Consider the following 25,118-nt stretch of genomic DNA (forward strand, 5'->3'; position numbering starts at 1 on the left):
GGGAGGGAAGGGGGGTCAGGGTGGGTGGGAGGGAAGGGGGGTCAGGGTGGGTGGGAGGGAAGGGGGGTCGGGGGTGGGTGGGAGGGAAGGGACCAACCAAAGACCTTGTGTGCACCGAGTCCTGCGTTCCCATCAGAAGTAATGTGCACTGAATTCGTCCCTTCCAGCCCCGAGGACGCCCTGTTCTAACCTTTTTTATATACAGCCCATGTCTATTTACTGTTCAATCTATAAATAAACACTTTAAGATAAATTGGCACCTACATTTTATGTCCTTTTTTAACAAAAAGGAAGGGAAACGTTCAGTAAAAAACGTTCCCAGGACAATCCCCTGAGCTGTTAACAGAGGGGAACTGACTCAGTGGCGCATTCTCTCTCGTTTTCACCTGAGAGACGTGGGTTTTCAGGTTGAGAAGCTAATTGTTCAGGATGGGAGAGGGTCCAGCATTGGGGTTCCACTGGACCTGGGTGTGTCCCTGAGCGGGGTGGTCCCGGCTCTTTCCCCTCTGGTCGGGGAGGAGAAGGGCAGACCATTCGCTCTTCAGTGTCCTTAGCTGAGGGAAGATGGGATTGAGGAGGTGGCCGCAGCCTGCTGGGCGCCTGATCTTTCTAGCTGGCTGCACCGCGGTTTGCCTGTCTGCTCCGGCTCCTGTCCCCTCGCCCTGGCTCTCTGCCTGAGTCTCCTCCATGCGGTGTCTTCCACGCTGTCTCCTCGCTCTCGGGGCGGCCTCACCTGCAGCCTGGAGCTCCTGCCCAACACCCAGCGTGGTCCTGAGGACGCCACTCCAGCCAGCCAAGTCAGAACTACAACTCCCAGAATTCCCCCGGGTGGTTGGCTAGTGACCCGGCGCGGGGCGGGACTTCCGGCAGTTGCATCAGATTCTGGGAAGCTGTGGCTGGGGATCGGGTCCGGGATTCCTAGGATGGCAGGTTCCTCCGCGGAGCAGGGTGAGTGAGCGCGGCGTGGGTGTCCCCCCCCGGGCCTGGCGGGGGGAGACCCGGGCCAGGGGACTGGGTTCCGGGCGAGAGGGGTGGGTTCTGGGGCTGGGCGGGGCCCGAGGCGCCGGGACGACTGTGGTCTGCGGGGCAGAGGGAGGACCCCGGGCCTGGCGGGGTGAAGAGCGCCCGGGGCGGGGGGAGAAGGGCTGCCCCTGATCTCGGCGCACCCTACGGGGCCCGGGTGCGGGACGATCCCTGCCGCGCCACCCTCCCCGACCCGTCCCGCCTTGGGTTGAGCCGGGGTCCCCTCTGCCGCCGCTGCACTCGGGTCGGGCCGAGCTCGCCAGCGTCCTGGGGGTGCGCGGGGTTGGCACTTCGGGAGACGGGGCTGGGAAGCAGGGGCGCGCCGCATCGGACAGGCCGGTATTACGAAGGCTTTCCCCGCGGCGGGCACACGGCGGCCTCGGGGGTCAGCCCGGCCGGGGCGTCCCGACTTGCTTTATCGCCCGGGGAGGTTCCGAGAGCAACCGCGCGCGGCCCACCGGTCCCTGGTGTCCCCCGGGGTGGACCGGGGCGTCCGCTGGGGACCTCCGGGAGCCCCGCTGTAGGTGCAGAGAGCGCAGCGTGGGCGGCTCCTGACAGCGGGCAACCACCTCCTCCGGAGAACGCGGGGTGCAGGTCCTGTGCCCTCGGCCGGCGAACGAGATGCCGGGTCTTCGGGAACACCGCCCCCTGCCCGCTTCTCGGGCTGTGCCAGGCTCCCTGGGCGCCCTGTGGTCCCCTGCTCCCGAGGGCGCGCTGGCCTGCCAGGCCGGGAGCTCGCTGAGTGGGCGGCACCGATGCCAGGGCTGCTGAGCCACACTGGCACCCACCCTCCAGGCACGCGGGTGCCACCTACAGGTGCGCTCGGATTCCAGCGCGTCTCCACCCGCGGAGCCAGGCAGCCTCAGAAGTCCACCCACACACACTCCCCCGGGTCGCGCCCGGACTCGGGACCTGGCGGGCGGGCGGGCTGGCGTCTCAGCTCTGCCCCTTCCTCAGGACCCGCCTTCGGTAAGGCGCCGACCTCCATGCGGGGTGTGCGGGGCAGTGGACCCAGAGGCCCCCCCACAGGCGGATAGGCGCTGTCCAGGCGGAAAAGTGCATCTTGGTTCTCCTTGTCTTTTAGAGGAAAGTGTGTTCTTGGTTCATTTGTTGTCCTTGTTAATTCTCACCCCAGGACTTTAATCAGTCTTTCCCATTGATTTTTATTTATTTTATTTTTTAAAATATATTTTATTGATTTTATAGAGGAAGGGAGAGGAAGAGAGAGACAGGAACATCAGTGATGAGAGAGAACCATTGATGGGCTGCCTCCTGCACGCCCCCTACTGGGGGTGGAGCCCACAACCCAGGTACATGCCCCTGGCTGGAATCGAACCTGGGACCCTTCAGTCCGCAGGCCCACGCTCCATTCATTGAGCCAAACCTACCAGGGCTGATTTTTATTTTTATTTATTTTTTAGTAATTGACCATAATGGTGTGTTTTGTTTTGTTTTGTTTATATTTTTATTGATTTCAGAGAGGAAGGGAGAGGGAAAGAGAGGTAGAAACATCAGCAATGCAAGAGTATCATCGATTGGCTGCCTCCTGCACGCCCCACGCTGGGGATAGAGCCTGCAACCCAGGCATGTGCTCTGACCGGGAATCGAACCGTGACCTCCTGGTTCATAGGTCGACGCTCAACCACTGAGCCCCGCCGGCTGGCCCCATTGATTTTTAGAGAGTGGAAGGGAAGGAGAGACTAGAGAGAGAGAGAGAAACATTGATGTGAGAGAAACACATCGATCGGTTGCCTCCTGCACATGCCCCAAGTGGGACTGGGGATCAAATCTGCAACCCAGGTACGTGCCCTTGACTGGGATTCGAACCCTCAACCCTTTGGTACTTGGGCCGACGCTCTGACCACTGAACACACGGGCCAGGGCTTGGTTCGTTTTTGAACGTAAATGACATTGTTTTTGCCTTCCGTTTCTTTCTTTTTATTTTTTTAACTAGAGGCCCAGTGGATGAAAGTCATATACTTGGGGGACGGAGGGCGGGGGGGGGGGGTCCCTCATCCCGGCCTGCGCCCTCTCCCTCTTGCAGTCCGGGAGCCGTCAGTCAGACATCCTTAGTGCTCGCCAGCCACGAGCCCGGCGCCTGGCTGAGTGGTGCTCCCCCTGTGGGGGCGCACTGACCACCAGGTTATATCTCCTGCATTGAGCGTCGGCCCCCTGGCGGTCAGTGCGCGTCATAGCGACCGGTCGTTTCTCCGTTCCGCCGATTTGCGTATCAGCCTTTTCTTATATAGGATAATAAAAATTAAGTTTTATTTTAAACGGTGAACGTCTACACCTACTTATTTGTGAAGGAAGTAGTAACATTAAACCAGCGTAAAACGTCACAGAGTTCACAGTCACAGTCTGGATCTTCAAGATTCAAGTGTTGTCTGCCGTCCGGTCCCACGCGGTCCGTGTTCAGAGAGAACCCTTCCTCCGGGTGCCCCGTTCTCCATGACGCCTGCCGTAGTCACCGGCATCTCACCGGGGGGGGGGCGGGGGGGGAGCTGGCCGCGGGGCGACTCCACAGCGGTGGCTCCGGTCTTTGGCCATCTTTATGTAGCCATCCTTGCCCCGAGCTTTACTCCGGCTGTTCTTGACAATTCAATCTTTTATTTTTTTTAAAAAAAATATTTTTATTGATTTCAGAGAGGAAGGGAGAGGGAGAGAGAGATAGAAACATCCGTGATGAAAGAGAATCATGGATCGGCTGCCTCCTGCACGCCTCCCACTGGGGATCGAGCCCGCAACCCGGGCATGTGCCCTTGACCGGAATCGAACCCGGGACCCCTCAGTCCACAGGCCGATGCTCTATCCACTGAGCCACACCGGCCAGGGTGACAATCCAACCTTTACTGTTACTGGATTCTTGTCCTTCAAAGCCACAGCCCCCCGCCAGACGCCCTGACCCAGATCTACACCTCTGCAGCGCCGGTCCTAATAAATGGCATCTTCACAGAGCAGGAAGCTGGGGGGGCTGCAGCTGGAGCAGCAGCGGGGGCCCCGCAGAGCCGCTGCCTGCAGGCGGGCGTCCTCCTGCTGAGGAATGCCCACGGAGCGGGCGTCGTTGGCCACAGAGTCCGCGGGCCTGATCGGCAGGTCCGGCCTTTGCGTGATGGGGATAGGGCTCCGCCGAGTGCAGGCCCCGTGGGACCGAACCTCCCGGAAGGCAGTGTCCCCGGGGCCGCACGCAGCCTCGGGCCCGGAGCCGGGAGCAGTGCACACGCTCGGCTCACTCCGCGGCGTGCGCTGCCAGTTCTCGGGAGCAGCCGTCCTTCCAGGGCCCGGGCGGCGCTAAATGCCCAACAAGAACCACAGCGACCCTGGCTCTTCGCGGCAGTGACAGGGCCGACCGCTCTCCAGCCCGCCGTGGGGGGTTCCGGCAAAGTGGGGTCCCACCCCCTCTCCTTTCCTCGGGCCTCTGGTTTGGATGGCCGTTCAGCCCCTGCCTGCGTCTTCACGGTCCTGTTACCGCAAGCCTTCGTTGCCATGGCGAGGCTGTGTCTGCGGCGAGGGCGAGGCTGTGTCCGCGGGGAGGCTGTGTCTGAGGCGAGGGCGAGGCTGTGTCCGTGGGGAGGCTGTGTCTGCGGGGAGGCTGTGTCCGCGGGGAGGCTGTGTCTGCGGCGAGGGTGAGGCTGTGTCTGCGGGGAGGCTGTGTCCACAGGGAGGCTGAGTCCATGAGGAGGCTGTGTGCACGGGGAGGCTGTGTCTGCGGGGAGGCTGTGTCCGCGGGGAGGCCGTGTCCGCGGGGAGGCCGTGTCCACGAGGAGGCCGTGTCCGCGGGGAGGCTGTGTCCGCGGGGAGGCTGTGTCCGCGAGGAGGCTGTGTCCGCGGGGAGGCTGTGTCCGCGGGGAGGCTGTGTCCGCGAGGAGGCTGTGTCCGCGGGGAGGCTGTGTCCGCGGGGAAGCCGTGTCCACGGGGAGGCTGTGTCCATGAGGAGGCTGTGCCCCTGGCTGTGCCCCTGGCTGTGCCCTGGCTGTGCCCCTGGCTGTGCCCCTGGCTGTGCAGGCCCATCCTCGTCATACTCTCCTCCCAACCGCTCTCCTCCGTCCCCTCCCTCCTGGAGGCACACGTATGGCCTGTCCTCTGCTCCCTTTACAACCACGTCGCCTTCCCCGTGGGTTCGCAGACGAGGGGAGCGCCGCGGTGGGAGGCCTGCGTGGCGGAAGCTGTTCCCGCACCTCCGGCCGGGGGCGCCGTAAGGGCGTCCAGAAGTCATTGCCCGGGAAGCGCGGCCTCCGGAGCGGCTCTCTGCGTCGCCCACCGCGCCAGGCGGTCCTCTGGGCAAAGCCTCCACGTGCCGTGCGCCCTGACCCTCCCCCAGGCTGGGAGCCGCCGCAGCTTTCCTAGTCAAGGGCGGTCGAAGAGGAAGATCACGTTCCCAACACCGGCCGGGCCCACCGCACAGGCCCCTCTCCGACCGCCTTGCCTTTCCTTTCCGTTGCTCCAGACCCCGAGGTGGGGGGCCTGGGTGAGCGTGGCCTGGTGTGGAGGCCGGTGCTGGGCTGGGATCGGCCCCCCAGGAGGCCCGATGCCGACAGGTTCTCCTGGGCCTTGGCCTCAGGGCATCTCCCACCAGGCCCGCCAGGACTGAGCCTCCGCGCTTGCTTGCTGCCGCCCACCCAGCCCGTCCCCAGCCCCCTCCTCGGAGGGGCTTCTGTGAGGTGCCGAAGGCCCCCTAGCCCTAGGGGGTGCCGGGTCGTCTCCGTTTCTGAGGCTGACGGTTCCCCGGCCTGGAGTCCTCCAAAGAGACCATCTTCCGCCCCGGCCGGTGTGGCTCAGTGGATAGACCGTCGGCCTGTGGGCTGAAGGGTCCCGGGTTCGATTCCCATCAAGGGCTTGCACCTCGTTTGCAGGCTCCTCCCCAGCCTGGGCCCTGGTTGGGGCGTGTGCAGGGGGCAACCAATCGCTGTGTCTCTCTCACATCAGTGTTTCTCTCTCTGTCTCTCCCGCTCCCACTCTCTCTAAAAGTCAATGGAAAAATTAAAAAAAAAAATAATAAGCATCTTCCCAGCCCTTTAAGGAGGCCCTGGTCCCCTCCCGGGCCCCCTCCCTAAGTTGACTCAGACGTGGTCACCCAGCTTCTCCTGGCAGCCCCCCAGCATCTGCCCTGGAGGGTGGGCGGGCTGGCCCGGGAAGAGAGAGGCGTGGGGTCGGGTGGGGGGCTCTGGCACTGGGCCCTCAGTAAGGGCTGCGGCTTCCAGCGAGTTCCGGAGGCCAGAGCGGGGAGGCGTGCTCAGGGTCAGGTCGGCCTCTGGGCCGGGGGGTCTGTGGGCCGTGAGCACATTTCTGGAATTTCGGTCTTGCCTCTGTGTTTGGAAGTGTTAGCTGTCCCCTCCTCGGGTGGAGGGGAGGCAGGGAGGCCAGGAAGGACCCAGGACAGCGGTGGCCGGGCCGGGCCGCAGTGGCAGGCCTGGGGTGGGCGCAGGTTCCCTCAGGGGAGTAAGAAGTGGAGGTGCCGCCAAAACCGGTTTGGCTCAGTGGATGGAGCGTCGGCCTGCGGACTGAAGGGTCCCGGGTTCGATTCCGGTCAAGGGCGTGTACCTTGGTTGCGGGCACATCTCCAGTGGGGGGTGTGCAGGAGGCAGCTGATCGATGTTTCTCTCTCATCGATGTTTCTAGCTCTCTATCCCTCTCCCTTCCTCTCTGTGAAATATCAATAAAATATATTTAAAAAAAAAAAAAGAAGTGGAGGTGCCCTGCTTCGGCCCCGTGGGGAACGCGGCCACCCCTTCCCTGGGACCTGTGCCCACGTTTGGGCTGAGACATAAAGCCCTGGGACACCCCGGGCACAGGTGACGGCTGGGAGGGAGGTGGGCTGGCGAGGGCCCTGGGGCAGGAGACCTGTGGGAGGGGGGCGGGTCCTCAGGGGGTGCGCACGGCCTGTCAGCTGCCTTCCAGCCCTTCTCCCAGCCGCCCAGGCAGGGGCGTCCCCCGGGGAACGTGCAGGGCGGGGTGTATGGGGGGGTCCCCTGCTCAGAAGCCGCTCTGTCCACCCCAGAGCTGACCTGCTTTTGCTTCCTCCCGACGCGCCGAGGCAGCGGCTGCAATTACCCCCGTGACTGTGTGCCCCGCGGGGCGGGCGCCGGGCGTCAGTGCCCTCCCAGCCGGCCGCCCTGCCTCTGGACGCGCCAGCTCCCCCGACAGTGCAGGCTGCGGGTGACGCCGGGCACCCTCGGGCCGGGATAATGACAGGGCGGCACAGGGCGGTGCCGGCAAAGCCGCTCGTAAAGGCCTCGCGGGCGGGCTGTGCCGGGCGGGCTGTGCCGGGCGGGCTGTGCCGGGAGGGCTGTGCCGGGAGGGCTGTGCCGGGAGGGCTGTGCGGGGAGGGCTGTGCCGGGAGGGCTGTGCGGGGAGGGCTGTGCCGGGAGGGCTGTGCCGGGAGGGCTGTGCGGGGAGGGCTGTGCCGGGAGGGCTGTGCCGGGAGGGCTGTGCCGGGCGGGCGGGCGGCACCGAGCATTACGAGGGTGGGCAGCTCCCCAGCTGCGCTGTAGGCTGTGAAGCGCATCGTGCTTAGAGCGGTTAGCGTGTTTATTCTTATAAAAATGTGTTTATTGAGGAAAACGCGAGAGGGGAGGGGACACGAGGGAATGAACTTTCCCATGCCCGCCCACCCAGGTCCCCACCCACAGGCGGCCGAGGAGGGGGCCTCTCCCTGGTTGGGGCGGAGGGGGCACTGGGTTATACGCTGCGGTCCGGCCCGGTGACCGCATGTGTGCAGGCCGGTGCCTCCTGCCCCGTGAGCCGTGTCCAGTGCTGGCCCATGTGTGGGGGGGACCCTGTGAGCGGGGTGGGGGACCCGTGTGAGCGGGGTGGGGGACCCTGTGAGCGGGGTGGGGGACCCGTGTGAGTGGGGTGGGGGACCCGGTTTAGCGGGGTGGGGGACCCGTGTGAGCGGGGTGGGGGACCCTGTGAGCGGGGTGGGGGACCCGTGTGAGCGGGGTGGGGGACCCTGTGAGCGGGGTGGGGGACCCGTGTGAGCGGGGTGGGGGACCCGTGTGAGCGGGGTGGGGGACCCGTGTGAGCGGGGTGGGGGACCCGTGTGAGCGGGGTGGGGGACCCTGTGAGCGGGGTGGGGGACCTGTGAGCGGGGTGGGGGACCTGTGAGCGGGGTGGGGGACCTGTGAGCGGGGTGGGGGACCCGTGTGTGAAGGGCAGTGGGAGGGTGGTGACCGCGGACGCCGCAGATGGCGAGCAGAGCCGAGGAGGAGCAGTTGCTCGATGCAGCAGCGCTGGCGGATGGAGATGTTCAGCGCCCTGTCGTGTTCACTGGGTGTTCAGTGTCGTGTTCACTGGGTGTTCAGTGTCGTGTTCACTGGGTGTTCAGCGCCGTGTTCACTGGGTGTTCAGTGTCGTGTTCGCTGGGTGTTCAGTGTCGTGGTCACTGTGTGTTCAGTGTCGTGTTCACTGGGTGTTCAGTGCCGTGGTCACTGGGTGTTCAGTGTCGTGTTCGCTGGGTGTTCAGTGTCGTGGTCACTGTGTGTTCAGTGTCGTGTTCACTGGGTGTTCAGTGTCGTGGTCACTGGGTGTTCAGCGTCGTGTTCACTGGGTGTTCAGTGTCGTGTTCGCTGGGTGTTCAGTGTCGTGGTCACTGTGTGTTCAGTGTCGTGTTCACTGGGTGTTCAGTGCCGTGTTCGCTGGGTGTTCAGTGTCGTGTTCGCTGGGTGTTCAGTGTCGTGTTCACTGGGTGTTCAGTGTCGTGGTCACTGGGTGTTCAGTGTCGTGGTCACTGGGTGTTCAGCGTCGTGTTCGCTGGGTGTTCAGTGTCGTGGTCACTGGGTGTTCAGTGTTGTGGTCACTGGGTGTTCAGTGTCGTGTTCACTGGGTGTTCAGTGTCGTGGTCACTGGGTGTTCAGCGTCGTGTTCGCTGGGTGTTCAGTGTCGTGGTCACTGGGTGTTCAGTGTTGTGGTCACTGGGTGTTCAGTGTCGTGTTCGCTGGGTGTTCAGTGTCGTGTTCACTGGGTGTTCAGTGTCGTGGTCACTGGGTGTTCAGTGTCGTGGTCACTGGGTGTTCAGCGTCGTGTTCGCTGGGTGTTCAGTGTCGTGGTCACTGGGTGTTCAGTGTTGTGGTCACTGGGTGTTCAGTGCCGTGTTCACTGGGTGTTCAGTGTTGTGTTCACTGGGTGTTCAGTGTTGTGGTCACTGGGTGTTCAGCGCCGTGTTCACTGGGTGTTCAGCGCCGTGTTCACTGGGTGTTCAGCGCTCTGTCGTGTTCACTGGGTGTTCAGCGCTCTGTCGTGTTCACTGGGTGTTCAGTGTCGTGGTCACTGGGTGATCAGTGTCGTGTTCACTGGGTGTTCAGTGTCGTGGTCACTGGGTGTTCAGTGCCGTGTTCACTGGGTGTTCAGCGCTCTGTCGTGTTCACTGGGTGTTCAGCGCCGTGTTCACTGGGTGTTCAGTGCCGTGTTCACTGGAAGCAGTGCCTCCCATGAGGACGAGGCCTGGAGCGTGACCCAGCCGCTCTCTGCCCGCAGGTAAAGGCCGGCGCACGCAGCCCCCATGGACCCCTCCGGCCGGGTCCGAGCCCTGCCCGCTGCGCCTGTACAACAGCCTCACCCGGAACAAGGTCAGCAGGGCCCGGGGTGGGGTGGGGACCGTGTCGTCTGCCCGCTGGGCTCGGGGCCCGTGAGTCCGGGTGTGAGACCTCGCTGCTCACCGGGTGCCCTCCCTGCGGCCCGGGCAGCGCTGTGCTCTGAAGCCGGGCACACGCGGGCACGCCTGGCAGGAAGCCCGCCCTCGCCTGTGGGTGCGGCGGAAGCCCTCGGTCCTTCAGTGTCGGCTGCCCTCAGGCGCCCGGTGACAGCGGATGATGTCCGTGTGGCCAGCGGGACCGCAGAGCCGGGCGGTGTTGGGTCCTCGGGGGTCGGGGCCCGTGGGGTTTCCACCAGCGAGCACACGGTGGCCGGGCCCCTGGATGGCCTGAGGCTGCGGGCGGTGGGGGCCGGGGCAGGGGGTCCCGCTTCCAAGCTGCTCCACTCGGGTGCAGGCCGGGCAGGTGTGTGGAGCCATGTCTTCCTGGGGATAGGAGCCAGGCCAGGGCCATCCAAGCGCTCGGCGGGGCCCGGCGCACGGTGGCCCCATAACAGCTGCTGGTTTTGGGTGGTTTTTTATTGAGGTCAGAGAGGAAGGGAGAGGGAGAGAGATAGAAACATCAATAATGAGAGAATCATGGATCGGCTGCCTCTTGCACGTTCCCCCCTCCCCCCCCCCGCCCCAGGGGCCTGCCTCTCCCGCCTGCGCCCGGGGACCAGCGCCCGGGGAGGGAGAGGGCGGCCACCAGGGCCTCTCGCTCCGTGGAACGTGGCCTCGGAGTCTAAGTGGCCTGTGCCCCGGCCCCACACGTGGGACTCCTCACACCGCACGGTCCTCGTTGGCCTGGGTTGGAGGCGCACACGGCGGCGTGGCGGCCGCTGGGCCGGCTGGTCCCGCCCGGGCCCTGCGCTCCCTGTGACGGTCGTGTCTCCGTTTCTGCCCCAGGATGTGTTCGTACCGCAGAACGGGAGACGGGTGACCTGGTACTGCTGCGGGCCCACCGTGTACGACGCGTCCCACATGGGACACGCCAGGTAGGCGGCCCACGGGCCTGTGACCCGCCGCAGAGCCTGACGTGTGAAAGGAAAGTCAGCCTAGGACGGCTCTTCTCTTGCTGTTTTTTTTAAAAATGTATTTTTATTGATTTCAGGGAGGACAGGAGAGGGTGAGAGAGGAACATCCATGATGAGAGAGAATCGCGGATCGGCTGCCTCCTGCACGCCCCGCAGCTCGGGTGGGAGGGGGTGGGAGGGGGTGGGAGGGCTCAGGTGCTGGGTTTCCCGCCTTCTGACCTGAGGCGGGCGGCCCCCGGCGGGGTGAGCCGTGGCCGTGGCCGTGGCCGTGGCCGGGGCGGGCGTGGCGTGCAGTGGGAGACGGGCTCTCTGTTCCAGGTCCTACATCTCCTTCGACATCCTAAGGCGCGTGCTGAGGGACTACTTCCAGTTCGACGTGTTTTACTGCATGAACATCACGGACATCGATGACAAGGTAACGGGTGCCGAGAGCACATTCCATTGTATTTATTTACTAGGGGCCTGGTGCATGGATTCGTGCACCGGTGGGTCCCTCGGCCTGGCCTGCGGACATCCCATCCGAGGGGTCCCGGATTGTGAGAGGGCGCAGGCCAGGCTGAGGGACCCCACCCGTGCAGGATTGGGGCTGGGGAGGGACCGCAGGAGGGCTCCAGGGCGTGTCCGGCATGTCTCGCTGAGACCTGATCTGCCGGACCCCAGCAGCAAGCGAACCTGCCAGTCAGAGAGTCTGCCCTCTGGTGGTCAGTGTGTATCATAGCCACCAGCCGAATGGTCACTTGGGCTTTTATATATATAGGTTCCGTTTTCAGTTTCTTTTTTTTTTTTTTTTTTAAATATATTTTATTGATTTTTTACAGAGAGGAAGGAAGAGGGATAGAGAGTTAGAAACATCGATGAGAGAGAAACATCAATCAGCTGCCTCTTGCACACCTCCTACTGGGGATGTGCCCGCAACCAAGTTACGTGCCCTTGACCGGAATCGAACCTGGGACCTTTCAGTCCGCAGGCCAATGCTCTATCCACTGAGCCACACCGGTTTTGGCTTCAGTTTCTTTTTTTGTGTGAATCCTTGTCCTCCCCCCCGCTCCCCCATTGATTTCCACAGAGAGTGGAAGGGAGGGAGGGGGGTGGGGAGAGAGACAGGGAGAGAAACATTGATGTGAGAGGGACACATCAATTGGTTGCCTCCGTACTCGCTCTGACCGAGCCAGGGATTTAACCTGCAACCCAGGTACCCGCCCTTGACCGGGAACCGAACCCGAGACCCTTTGGTGCGGAGGGTAACGCTGTAACCACTGAGCACCCCGACCAGGGCAAGATAACATGTTAAAGAAACGACTTTGGGAAAAGGAAACAGGACGAGGTCGGCCTGAGCCGGTTGGGGTCCTGACCTGCTGGGCGTGATTGGAACCCCCCGACGAATGAGTGTCGCAGTCCGTGCGAATGACAGTGCCCAGGAATCGGACCTTAGAGACAGGCTGCTCAGGACCGGGCTGGTCACAGGATGACGGGAGGCGCCCTGGGGGGCCGCCGGGGCCACGTTGGGACAGGCTCGGGGCCGGCGGTTGGGCGCTGGAGGGGGTGTTCGCGGTCACTGGTGGCGTGCACTCGGGCACGGTGGCCCTCGCCCCGGTGCGCCTGCCGCAGGGACGGGCGTGGGCCCTGAGCTGCGCCCGCCTGGCCTTCTCTCGGCAGATCATCCGGAGGGCCCGGCAGAACCACCTGTTCGAGCAGTACCGGGGGCAGCGGCCCCGGCCGGCCCAGCTCCTGCAGGACGTGCGCGCCGCGCTGAAGGTGGGTCCCCGGCTGTGCTCCCCGATCCCGGTCACGGCACGTGTGATCGCGTGTCTCTGGCCTGGAGTAGGGGCTCCTCGGCCTCGGTGCTGAGGCCAGTCCCGTCCGGTGGGCGCAGGTGGGCGGGTGTGGCTCCGGTGGGAAACCGGGAGCCTCAGCGCCCTCCCCTGCCCTCACTGGCGTGCCCGTCCCTGCGGTGGGCCCTACCCAGCCGGCCCGCTGCCCCCCAGCGCTCTTGGCCCAGGGGCAGAGCTACACCGGTTAGATTCGAATCCCGGAGTTCTGCAGAGTTAGCTGAAGAAATGGATTCTTTCCAACTTCCTATTTTCCTTTTGAATAAACAGTGTTAGAAATCACTGCGTTACCTAGTAAGCATAGCATAGCTTACGCTGTTTTATTCTCTAATCGTCACTGTCTTTAATGATTAGAGGACTAACCACTGGCGCCTCTTATCTGTGGATAAAACCTGGAATAAAATGACAGCGTAGCCATCTTTTGGGGAAGGGCCCTGTGGCTGGTGGCACCTGTGTAACCCCCGGCACAGCCTGAGGAGGGCGGCTCTCACGCCCATTTTCTTATTTTTTTTAAAAAATATATTTTATTGATTTTTTACAGAGAGGAAGGGAGAGGGATAGAGAGTTAGAAACATCGATGAGAGAGAAACATCCATCGGCTGCCTCCTGCACACCCCCTACTGGGGATGTGCCCGCCACCAAGGTACATGCCCTTGACTGGAATCGAACCTGGGACCCTTCAGTCTGCAGGTCGATGCTCTATCCACTGAGCCACACCGGTTAGGGCTTCTTTTTTTTTTTTTAATATATTTTTATTGATGTCAGCGAGGAAGGGAGAGGGAGAGAGATGGAAACATCAATAATGAGAGAACCATGGATCGGCTGCCTCCTGCACGCCCCACACTGGGGATTGAGCTCACCACCCGGGCATGTGCCCTGACTGGGAATCGAACCCGAGGCCTCCTGGTTCAGAGGTCGATGCTCAACTCCTGAGCCATGGCAGCCGGGCTCACGTCGATTTTTCATAGAGAAACAGGCACAGGAGTGAGGGTGGCTCAAGGTCACCATGGTCACGTGAGGTGCCTGCAGCACCGGAGCTGCCTGGGCCTGGCCGGGTCTCCCAGCTGCCGCCTGGGGAAAGCTGGGACCACACTCTTAAGGACACAAACTTTTTTCCCCCTTCATTTTAAAAAAATAGATTTTATTTTTTAGAATAAAAAAGGTACACACTTACAGAAAATGGGAGGAGCGAGTACCACGAGTTCCCATGTGCCCGCTGCTTCTGTCTTGAACATCTTGCCTTACTGCCTACTGACTGACGCTCTTAAAGCGAGGGGCGTTAACAGTGATACATTGTTATTAACTGACATCTCACAGGGATACATTGTTATTAACTGACATCTAACAGGGATACGTTGTTACTAACTGACATCAGGGTTTATTCGGTTCCTTAGTCTTCCCCTCACGGCCTTTTCTGTCCCAGGACCGTGTTCCGGCACCACAGGACGCTTACAGGCCTGTGTCTCAAGCCCCTCTGATGGCAGCTCATCAGACTTCCTTTCCTTTGTTTGTTTTTAATATGTTTTTATTGATTTTTAGAGAGAGAGAAAGGGAGAGGGAGAGAGAGAGAGAAACATCGATGAGAGAGAAACATCATTGATTGTCTGCCTCCTGCATGCCCCACACTGGGGATCGAGCCCGCAACCTGAGCATGTGCCCTGCCCGGGATTTGAACCCTGACCTCCTGGTTCACGGGTTGAAGCTCAGCCCCTGAGCCACGCTGGCGGGGCGGACTCTTTGTTTTTGTTTTTTTTTTTTTAAATATATTTTATTGATATTTTACAGAGAGGAAGGGAGAGGGATAGAGAGCTAGAAACATCGATGAGAGAGAAACATCGATCAGCTGCCTCCTGCACACCTCCCACTGGGGATGTGCCCGCAACCAAGGTACATGCCCTTGACCGGAATCGAACCCGGGACCCTTCAGTCTGCAGGCCGACGCTCTATCCACTGAGCCAAACCGGTTTCGGCCGGACTCTTTGTTTTTAATGGTTTGGTCCGTTTTGAGGAAAGCTGGTCGGGCACTTTGTGGGACGCCCCCTGCTGGAACGTTCCTGGTGCTCCCCCCGTGGTTGGACTGGGGAGGACGCAGCCCTGTCCCGCCGGTCGGTGGGGAGATGGGCCTCGCAGGCCTCACACCCGGCTCACAGGCGCCTCTCTGCCGCCGCTGCAGCCGCTCTCGGTGAAACTGAGTGAGACCGCGGATCCCGACAAGAAGCAGATGCTGGAGCGCATGCAGCGCGCAGTGCAGCTCGCCACCGAGCCGCTGGAGGAGGCCCTGCGCTCCGACCCCGCTGCAGAGGAGGCCGACCGCCGTGCGCAGGTGAGAGCCCGGGCGGCTCGCCACAGGGGACCCTGCGTCCTGGCACTCCCCGAGCAGTGCGCGTCCTGTCCGCCCCGTCCTCCCCCCCCCCTCCCTGTTCTCCACCCCTTCCCACCACGCCCCTCAGATGAGTGGAGGCACGGTTGGGAGGTGTGGGGAGCAGCCTTCCCTCGGAATTATCTCAGGGTTCTCAGGGTTCTCAGGGGGACCCTCCCCGGCATTTAACGGCAGCACCTGCAGAAAGAGGGTGAGAGATTAAAGTTGCAAAGAGCTGGAGGTGGGGGGGTACCTGCCGACCTGGGCCCCCCCGGGGCGGCCCTTCTGCCTCTGAAAAGGCCTCCCTGTGGACGGTGAGGGCACCGCTACCCAGTGCCCTGGCCCCTCCTCCCGGCGCTCCCTGCCCGAGCTGCCACACAGGGCTGTGCTGTCACCTGCCACCCTCACCCTGCAGACCGCCCCCTTGCCATGCCCTGCAGACCGCCCCCTCCGCCATGCCCTGCAGACAGCCCCCTCCGCCATGCCCTGCAGACCCCTCCCCCAGCCATGCCCTGCAGACCCATCTCCCTGGGCCATGCCCTGCAGAACCCAGCAGACCAGCCAGATGGCCCTTCTCCTTCACTCCTGCGCCCCCTGCTGGCCGCTCTCTTCAATCCTGTGAAACCGACTGAAGGGCAGTGAGGCTGGTGGTCCCCGCAGAGCAGGACGTGGGCCTGCCCCGCCCTGTGGTTGGCTCTGGGTGTCACCCTCTGTCCTCTCATGGCAGGTGGCATGGGTGCTGGGTCGGGGCCCTGGTCTCGGACGAAGGCGGCCCTCAGGTGCTGAGAGGCCCCACGTGGTGGGTGTGCTGCGTGGACGCCGGGGCCCCGCTCCTGGGCCTCCTGCTTCCCCGTCACAGCGGTGCTGCTGGGCATTCCCCACTGGTTTCCCGAGCACCGATTTTAAAGTATAAATTCTTACTGACGTCAGAGAGGAAGGGAGAGGAAGGGAGAGGGGGAGAGAGGGAGAGAGACATCAGTGACGAGAGAGAGTCGTGGATGGGCTGCCTCCTGCACGATCGGGGACGAGTCCGCAACCGGACACGTGCCCTGGCCGGGAATCAAACCGTGACCTCCCGGTTCATAGGTCAGTGGTCAGCCCCGCCGGCCGGGTCCGACCTCTGTTCTGTACAATTTTCAGCCGCTGGTTACGGCCCAGCTTGTGGCTGGACTTGCTGACTGTTCCGTGGGGCCTGGGAGGCGTGTGTTGGATGAGGTGGTCTGGGGGTGCCCGTCAGCCAGGGGCCTGCGGGCTGTTTCCCAGCCCATCTGCCCATTTCCATGGGAGGCGTGTGGGGGTGTCTACGGGAGGCATGTGGGGGTGTCCATGGGAGGGAGGCGTGTGAGGGTCTCCACAGCTCCACAGGAGGCGTGTGGGGGTGTCCGTGGGAGGGAGGTGTGTGGGGGTTTCCATGGGAGGGAGGCGTGTGGGGTGTCTGTGGGAGGGAGGCGTGTGGGGGTGTCTGTGGGAGGCGTGTGGGGGTGTCTGTGGGAGGGAGGCGTGTGGGGGTGTCTGTGGGAGGGAGGCGTGTGGGGGTCTCTATGGGAGGCGTGTGGAGGTCTCCGCGTGACCGTGGGCCCATCTCCTGCTCCTGCAGCTGTGGGCCTGGCCCTGGTGTGAGCTGCGTCTAAGGCAGGGGTGGGCAAACTTTTTGACTCGAGGGCCACAGTGGGTTCTTAAACTGGACCGGAGGGCCGGAACAAAAGCATGGATGGAGTGTTTGTGTGAACTAATATAAATTCAAAGTAAAGGAGCGGAGGGGAGAGCAAGAGAACCGGATAGAACAGCCGGATCCGGCCCGCGGGCCGTAGTTTGCCCACGGCTGGTCTAAGGGCTATGAGCTCTTCGCGGTGACTCAGCTGTATCACTGCGTGTTCTTACCGTTTGCGGGAGCATCGCAGCCACAGGAGTGGGAACCACTGGCCAGGGGCACGTGTGTGTGTGTGTGTGTGTGTGTGTGTGTGTGTGTGTGTGTGGCCCCGTGAGGCCTCACACGTGTGTGTGTGTGGGGGGGCCCGTGAGGCCTCACGCGTGTGCCCTCTCCCAGGCGCTGCTGGAGGAGGCCCGGGATGTGCTCTCTGACTGGCTGGACTCGACGCTGGGCAGCGGGGTGACCGACAACTCCATCTTCTCCGAGCTGCCCAGGTTCTGGGAGGCCGAGTTCCACAAGGACATGGCGGCCCTGAACGTGAGTGACCCGCTGACCCTGCCCCGCCATCCCTACCCCTGCCCCTGCCCCGCCGTCCCTACCCCTGCCCCTGCCCCGCCATCCCTACCCCTTCCCCTGCCCCACCGTCCCTACCCCACTGCCCGGCCCCGCCATCCCTACCCCTGCCCCTGCCCCGCCATCCCTACCCCTGCCCCTGCCCCGCCATCCCTACCCCTGCCCCTGCCCCGCCATCCCTACCTCTGCCCCTGCCCCGCCATCCCTACCCCTGCCCCTGCCCCACCGTCCCTACCCCTGCCCCTGCCCCTCCGTCCCTACCCCTGCCCCTGCCCCACCGTCCCTACTCCTGCCCCTGCCCCCCCGTCCCTACCCCTGCCCCTGCCCCACCGTCCCTACCCCTGCCCCTGCCCCACCGTCCCTACCCCTGCCCCTGCCCCCCCGTCCCTACCTCTGCCCCTGCCCCACCGTCCCTACCCCTGCCCCTGCCCCCCCGTCCCTACCCCTGCCCCTGCCCCCCCGTCCCTACCCCTGCCCCTGCCCCACCGTCCCTACCCCTGCCCCTGCCCCACCGTCCCTACCCCTGCCCCTGCCCCCCCGTCCCTACCCCTGCCCCTGCCCCGCCGTCCCTACCCCTGCCCCTGCCCCGCCGTCCCTACCCCTGCCCCTGCCCCGCCGTCCCTACCCCTGCCCCTGCCCCGCCGTCCCTACCCCTGCCCCTGCCCCCCCGTCCCTACCTCTGCCCCTGCCCCGCCGTCCCTACCCCTGCCCCTGCCCCACCGTCCCTACTCCTGCCCCTGCCCCCCCGTCCCTACCCCTGCCCCTGCCCCGCCATCCCTACCCCTGCCCCTGCCCCCCCGTCCCTACCTCTGCCCCTGCCCCGCCGTCCCTACCCCTGCCCCTGCCCCGCCGTCCCTACCCCTGCCCCTGCCCCGCCGTCCCTACCCCTGCCCCTGCCCCACCGTCCCTACCCCTGCCCCTGCCCCTGCCCCTGCCCCACTGCCCGGCCCCGCCGCCTGGCCCCACTGCCCGGCCCCACTGCCCGGCCCCGGCTGCGTGCAGGAGGGCAGGATTGAGGGCGGGACTGACCGGCTGTCGCCGCAGGTCCTCCCTCCCGACGTCCTGACCCGGGTCAGCGAGTACGTGCCCGAGATCGTGCGCTTTGTCCAGAGGATCGTGGACAACGGCTACGGGTGAGCTGAGCCCCGGGCCCCCGGCTCCCAGGAGGGTTTCCCGGGCGAGCGTCTCCCCATCCAGTGGTTCTGCGGGCGGGACCAGCGCTGCCAGAGGGGCCGGCTGGGAGGGCCTGGGTGCGCACAGAGGCCCGGCTCCCAGCCCCAGGCCCCGAGGGAAGTCTGGGCCAGGCGCCCCCCAGGCCACCAGGTCTGCGTGCACCCGTGTTTCCCTGAGCCCCGATCTCCTCGGGTCAGGACACCGCCTGCCGACGGCCACCTGGCCCGGCCCCCTCAGTCGCCTCTGGGAGCTGATAGCCACCCAGGTACTGGGCTCAGGACTGCACCCTACGCACTGGGGGCGCAGCACCCTTTCACGCTGGTGCTCCCCTCAACCCCCCTCCCCCCCCCCCCGCGCCAGCTGCATGCTCCCAGGACACGCTTCGGCCGGGGAGCGAGCCTGGGCCGCTGCGTGTGACGTGTCCCTGTCGGGTCCGGCTCAGGCCGCACAGCGCCATGGATTTGAGTGCCTCGTGTCGGAGCCGGTGGGCGGCGGGCCAGGAGCCGGGCTGGGCGGCCGCAGCCCGCCGGCCCCTCGGTTTCAGGGTGCCCAGCGGCGGCTCCAGGCCGGCCTTGGGTCTGCCACACCTCCCCAGCTTCTGCCTTGTCCCCAGCTACGTCTCCAACGGGTCCGTCTACTTCGATACGGCGAGGTTCGCGTCCAGCGAGCGGCACTCGTACGGGAAGCTGGTGCCCGAGGCCGTGGGGGACCAGCAAGCCCTGCAGGAGGGGGAAGGTGAGCGGGGGGGCCTGGGGGTGCGGACCTGGGGGGGTTTTAGGCATTTTCCACATCAAGGCTGTGAAAAGCGTTATTTATTTATTTTTGATTGATGAGAGAGGGGGGGAGTGGGGGCATCGGTTTGCCGCCTCACTCACTCGTGCGTTCGTTGGCTGAGGCCTGTGTGCCCGGGGCGGGGAGGGAGCCCAGCCTTCACCTGCGGCCGGTGGTGCCGTGGCTGGCCGTCGGCGGCCGCGGGGAGTCGGCTCAGAGCGGTCGTCTGGGTTTTCCATGGGCCGTGGCGCCTGGCCGCCGCTCGGAGAGCTGGGCGGATGCGGCCTGGGCACGGCGGCGGGTGGAGAGGCCGGAGCACCCCGGCAGGTGAGGGCCTGCGACGGGGAAGCCCAGGGCCGGGCGCGAGGAGCACGCAGGTGCAGGCGGGATGAGGTGGTGCGGCCGCCCGGGGCTGGCCAGGAGCTCCCCTGGGGCCGAGTCCCACTTGTGGAGGCGCAAACCCGCGACAGCAGCCCCCTGTCCTGATCTGATGTTTTCAAGCGACGGGAGGCTCTAGGGACCAGGTCCGCTCTCCTTCTCGCCCCCTGAGGGCTGGGGCGGGGCCACAGCAGCCCCCCAGGCACGGCCCCTCCCAGCCCCCACCGCCCCCTCCCAGCCCCCCAGGCTCGGCCCCTCCCAGCCCCCCAGGCACGGCTCCTCCCAGCTTGGTCGCACCGTGTTAAAACGTTAAAACGTTCGTATGTTTGGCTCAAGTGACGTCACCATCAGGGCTCGGTCCTGCGGAAACACCGGAACCGGAATAAGACCCGGGGGACGCACAGGCGGAGAATGAGCGGCCGTGAGCCCCGATGGCGCTCGAGGCGAGTTCATGACGCTGCAGTCTCACCCCTCGTCCCCGTCCCCGTCCCCCAGGGGGACCCACGTGGGCTCCGGCCCGACCGGACAGCAGGTGGACACCCCCGTCCATGGGGGCTCCTGCAGGAGGATGGACCCGGCCAGGGCCCGGGGCCGGGACAGGATGGACACTCGCGGCCGTGCCTCACGGGTCACAGCGTCACCCCAGGAAACTAGGCATGTGCTCTCGTAGGGAGACCACATGGGCTGCACGCGGGGCCACACACACACACACACACACACACACACACACAGGACCTCACACAGGGCTGCACGCGGGGCCACACACACACACACACACACACACACACACACAGGACCACACACAGGACCTCACACAGGGCCGCACGCAGAACCACACACACACACACACACACACACACACACACACACGGCTGCACGTAGGACCACACACACACAGGGCCGCACACGGGATCACACTCACACACACACAGGGCCGCACATGGGATCACACTCACACAGGGCCGCACACGGGACCACACACACACACACACACACACACAGGGCCGCACACAGGGCCGCACGTGGGACCACGCACGCGTGCACACACACACACACACAGGGCTGCACTAGGGATCACACACACACACAGGGCCGCACACGGGACCACACACACACACACAGGGCCGCACACAGGGCCGCACGTGGGACCACGCGCACACACACACACACACACACACACACACACACACACACACACGGGGCCGCAGCAACGTGCACCGCAGGCCACATAAAGGCGTCCCTGCAAGTCCCTGGGAGCGGCTTCTCGTGGGACCGGGCCAGGATGAAGGAGCCCCGCGCGCACGGCAGGGACACGGACCACACACCTGGGCGGTGCCCCTCCCGCCCCGCAGCTGCAGCAGAGGCCCCGGAGGCCGAGGAGGCAGCGCCACGCCCCAGGAAGAGGCGCACACGTCGCCCGCCTTCCCAGGGCTCCCGGGCGCCCCATCTCCTGGGAAGGGCGCCCCCGGAGAACAGGCCTCGTGCGGACCGAGGACGACGGCGACGCGCTGTGTTGCTGTGTACGGCAGGGCCCCCAGCACCAGGCCGACAGTGACAGGCCGTGGCCGACGCGGCGGAGAAGGTGTGTGCCTGGGTCGTCACTGGAAAGGGAACCACAACCCTCAGCCCGGGACCATCCTGAGTCTCCAGGAGGGCGGGGCGCCCCGTGTGGACAGGACGGGCGTGGGCACTGCACGCAGCGAAGGCGAGGCGCAGACCTGGGCGAGAACGAGGAGGAAACGGGCGAGGTCCCGAGCTCCGTCCAGAAGCCGGCGAGAGGAAGGACAGGCAGGAGCGGAGGCAGGAGACGGAAGTAGCTGCCCACAGCGGGCTCTGCACGGACGCGCAAGCAGGACAGCTCCCGGGGAGACGGGTTCACGGGAAGGTTCCGGACGCGCGAGGGCAGTCAGGCCCACGGTGGGTGCGGCGCTCGGCCAGCGGGTTTCAGCTGCCCCCCGACTGTCAGCCGGGCACCGGCCGCCGTCCCTCAGACCGTCCCGTACAATGAGCCCGCCGGCTCGGCCACAGCTTCCCTGGATGGACCAGAGCCGTGCCTGTGCTCCCGTCGGGTCGGGAAGGTGCTCAGCTCCTGTGCCGGGAGCGGGGGTGGGGGGTGAGCGGGTGGGGGGGTGCTGCTCCAGAGGAAGCACCAGCGGCCGCGCCGCCTTCGAGGGTCCGTGGCAGAGGGGACGGGCAAAGCCGGAGCGGCCGCAGGGCGAGAGCCGGACCCCAAGGTCACACAGAGCAGGGCCTCCCGAGCTGGGGTCCCGGCCTCTGGGCCGCTGGCCGTCCTGTCAGGCAGCCTCGTCCTGGGCCTGTCCCCCCGCCCGCCGACCTCGGAGTCCACGTTCCAGAGACTGGGAGAGGCGTCCAGCAGCGGACAAAGGGGTGAGGAGGAACAGGGCCACCTCCCCCTCGTGGTCACACTCGGCCGTGTGCCCCTCGCTGCAGGGACGCCGGAAGCGCTGTCCGTGATGGCCCCCCCCCCCCCCCTGGGGCCAGGCAGCCTGCTCGCTCTCTGAGAACAGCGGGCGTGGGTGGCAGTGACGGCCCTCCGGACGCGGGGTCCGAGGTGCCAGGAGTGACACCGGCGGGGGAGAGCCGGGCCGAGGGAAAGGCTGTGTGCTCTCCTCTCTCTCAGGAACCTCCAGCAAATCATCTCGCCCAGTAGCGACGTTTGGAGAGGGACGGGGCGGAGAGCGAGGCCCCGGCCTCCGCTGCAGAATTTGTTCAGAATAAGTTCCCCAAAGTCAGAAACACCCCCGGTGAAGCCAGGGACCTAAGCGCCCGTTGCCTGTCGGCGGAGGGCGGGGCGGGGGTGCCAGGCGCCCAGCACAGCCTTGCCGCTCTGGTGACGCTCGCCGGTGGGCAGACAGGACCTGGGCCGGGTGAGCGTGTGGGGTGTCCGTGTTGTGCTCACGTAGGTTTTAGAACCCACAAACGTGCAGGTCAGCGTCAGAGGGCGAAGAGGAACGGCCCTGGGCCCCGATTCCCGCCTGTGTCCGAGCGCCTCCCGCGTGCTCCCCGCGTGGTCTCTGGCAGCGACCCGTTCCGTCGCTGGTAGCTGGCACCTGGCGTCTGTGAGGTCGGCTGCCTGTGCCGGAGCCGTCCACCAGGGGGCAGCCGCTCCCAGGACAGGGGCCTGGCAGACGCTGTGGGGCCCAGTGCGGGCGGGCGGAGGGCCTGCTCTGTCCACCCGCCCAGCTCCTCCCGTCACCACGGGGACTGTGCGAGGCGGCCGGCGGGTCTCACTGTCACCGCCCGGGTGTCCCGTGGGTGCCGTGGGGAAGGTATCCCCGCCTGTCCTGCCGGGCCCGGGGCCACAATGGCCACTTGTCTGCTCTCTGGGGCCGCAGCCCCTCCCGGCACCTCTGGCTGTGACCGCAGGAGGTGGGGCGAGTGTCCCGATCGGCTGCCTCTGGCCTAGAAGCCGCACAGGGGCCCGGCTGGTCCTCACTCTGCCCAGGACCACAGCTGAGGCGTTACCACGGCCCCAACCTCGCAAGCCAGGTCCCCGGGGCCCCCGCGAGCGGCCCGCAACGTCGCCTCCCTGAGACCAGAGCCGTCGCTCACCAGAGGCAGGACGGACGAGCTCACGACTAGGATTTTGCCAACTGGACGTGGGGCCACCCCAGCACCTGGGCAGAGCGCCCCCGAAGGCGTGCCTGGCCGTGGCGTAGCGGGCACAGAGGGACGCACAGGGGCGGCGTCCAGGCCGCGCTGACCGGCCCCTCTGTCCGCACAGGCGACCTGAGTGTCTCGGCAGAGCGCCTGAGCGAGAAGAGGTCCCCCAGCGACTTCGCGCTGTGGAAGGCCTCGAAGCCGGGGGAGCCGTCCTGGCCGAGCCCGTGGGGGAAGGTGAGCACCGGGAGGCCGCGGGCACGGGCAGGCCCTTCGCTGGGGCAGCGGGCAGGCCCCTCCTGGGCCCGGGTGCCCTGGGCCTTGGGCCTGTGGGCGGGTCACCCCTTCCTGGGCCTCGGGCCTGCGTGTGGGGCTATGGGCTGCAGGACCCCCCAGGAGGCTGCACCCGATGGCTCTGACCCTGCGTATTCCGGGCCGAGGCCCCCTCGGAACTCCGTGACACGCCCCTCGCCCGGAGCCGCGGGGGGTCTGGGAGCGGCGCCGCCTGAGCAGGACCCGGGGACCGTGCAGGCGGGTCCCCTCGCTTTCGGGTGCAACTCAACACCTGCTCCCGGAAAGCTCAGCTCCGGTCGGGACGTCGGGGGAGGGCAGCCGGAGGCTGGGCCCGCGGTCACGGGGTCCTTGGGTCCCTAGGGGCGCCCGGGATGGCATATCGAGTGCTCGGCCATGGCAGGCACCCTCCTGGGCGCCTCGATGGACATCCACGGGGGCGGCTTCGACCTCCGCTTCCCCCACCACGACAACGAGCTGGCGCAGTCGGAGGTAGGCGGGTCCCGGGGCGGGCCTGGCGCCCCGCGGGGGCTGGTGGAGAAGGGGGGCTCTCGCCAGGTGGGGGGGGGGCAGGGAGTAAAGCCTGGCCCCCACGCCGGGGTCTGCCCGTGGGGCTGGACCCTAACTGTTCAGGCTGGTTCCCCCCACGAGCGCCTGGCCGTGGGCCGCAGACAGGCCTGGACCGGAGCCCCTGGCTCCCTCCCGCGCGCCCTCTGAGCCCGGGGCCACCTGGGAAAGGCACGCCCTCCACGAGGTGGGCACACGGGGCTTACCCGGCGCGGGCACCTTCGCATGCAGCTGCGCTGTGGACTCAGCGCCCCGCCCGCGCCCCGTGTCTGCCAGGCCTACTTCGAGAACGACTGCTGGGTGCGGTACTTCCTGCACACGGGCCACCTGACCATCGCCGGCTGCAAGATGTCCAAGTCGCTCAAAAACTTCATCACCATCAAAGACGCCCTGAGGAGGCACTCAGGTGAGCGCGCCACGCCCGAGGCCGCTGCCCCTCAGCACGGGGACCGGGCGGGGACGGGGACAGGACGGGATGGGCACGGGGACCGGGCGGGGATGGGGACAGGACGGGATGGGCACGGGGACCGGGCGGGGATGGGGACAGGACGGGATGGGCACGGGGACCGGGCGGGGATGGGGACAGGACGGGATGGGCACGGTGACCAGGCCGGGCCGGGGACAGGACGGGATGGGCACGGGGACCGGGCGGGGATGGGGACAGGACGGGATGGGCACGGTGACCAGGCCGGGCCGGGGACAGGACGGGATGGGCACGGGGACCGGGCGGGGATGGGGACAGGACGGGATGGGCACGGTGACCAGGCCGGGCCGGGGACAGGACGGGATGGGCACGGGGACCGGGCGGGGATGGGGACAGGACGGGATGGGCACGGTGACCAGGCCGGGCCGGGGACAGGACGGGATGGGCACGGGGACCGGGCGGGGATGGGGACAGGACGGGATGGGCACGGTGACCAGGCGGGGATGGGGACAGGACGGGATGGGCACGGTGACCAGGCGGGGATGGGGACAGGACGGGATGGGCACGGGGACCGGGCGGGGATGGGGACAGGACGGGATGGGCACGGTGACCAGGCGGGGATGGGCACGGGGCATGGGCATGGGCACCGGGCGGGGACGGGGACAGGACGGGATGGGCACGGGGACCAGGCGGGGATGGGGACAGGGGGATGGGCATGGGGACCGGACGGGGACGGGACGGGGGGGACGGGGACGGGGGGACGGGGACGGGGGGGATGGGGACGGGGGGGGATGGGGACGGGGGGGATGGGGATGGGGACCAGGCGGGGATGGGGACGGGGGGAATGGGGACGGG

General features: G+C 65.8%; 1 protein-coding gene across 1 annotated transcript in view; it reads left to right on the forward strand.

The window, feature by feature from the left end:
* The first annotated feature begins 819 nt into the window (after nucleotides 1-819).
* CARS1 (cysteinyl-tRNA synthetase 1) overlaps nucleotides 820-25,118 on the forward strand; it is a 32,709-nt gene continuing 8,410 nt past the window's right edge. The window contains exons 1-12 of the mRNA XM_080641883.1: nucleotides 820-948; nucleotides 9,496-9,587; nucleotides 10,499-10,587; nucleotides 10,945-11,041; nucleotides 12,283-12,381; nucleotides 14,629-14,778; nucleotides 16,862-17,002; nucleotides 18,083-18,171; nucleotides 18,825-18,946; nucleotides 23,106-23,218; nucleotides 23,636-23,764; nucleotides 24,116-24,245. Coding sequence (XP_080498009.1) covers nucleotides 924-948; nucleotides 9,496-9,587; nucleotides 10,499-10,587; nucleotides 10,945-11,041; nucleotides 12,283-12,381; nucleotides 14,629-14,778; nucleotides 16,862-17,002; nucleotides 18,083-18,171; nucleotides 18,825-18,946; nucleotides 23,106-23,218; nucleotides 23,636-23,764; nucleotides 24,116-24,245 — 1,276 coding nt within the window. The 5' untranslated portion in view covers nucleotides 820-923. The remainder of the gene's footprint in view (nucleotides 949-9,495; nucleotides 9,588-10,498; nucleotides 10,588-10,944; nucleotides 11,042-12,282; nucleotides 12,382-14,628; nucleotides 14,779-16,861; nucleotides 17,003-18,082; nucleotides 18,172-18,824; nucleotides 18,947-23,105; nucleotides 23,219-23,635; nucleotides 23,765-24,115; nucleotides 24,246-25,118) is intronic.

Source organism: Plecotus auritus (assembly GCF_963455305.1).
Source record: "Plecotus auritus genome assembly, chromosome: 9".
NCBI lineage: Eukaryota > Metazoa > Chordata > Mammalia > Chiroptera > Vespertilionidae > Plecotus > Plecotus auritus.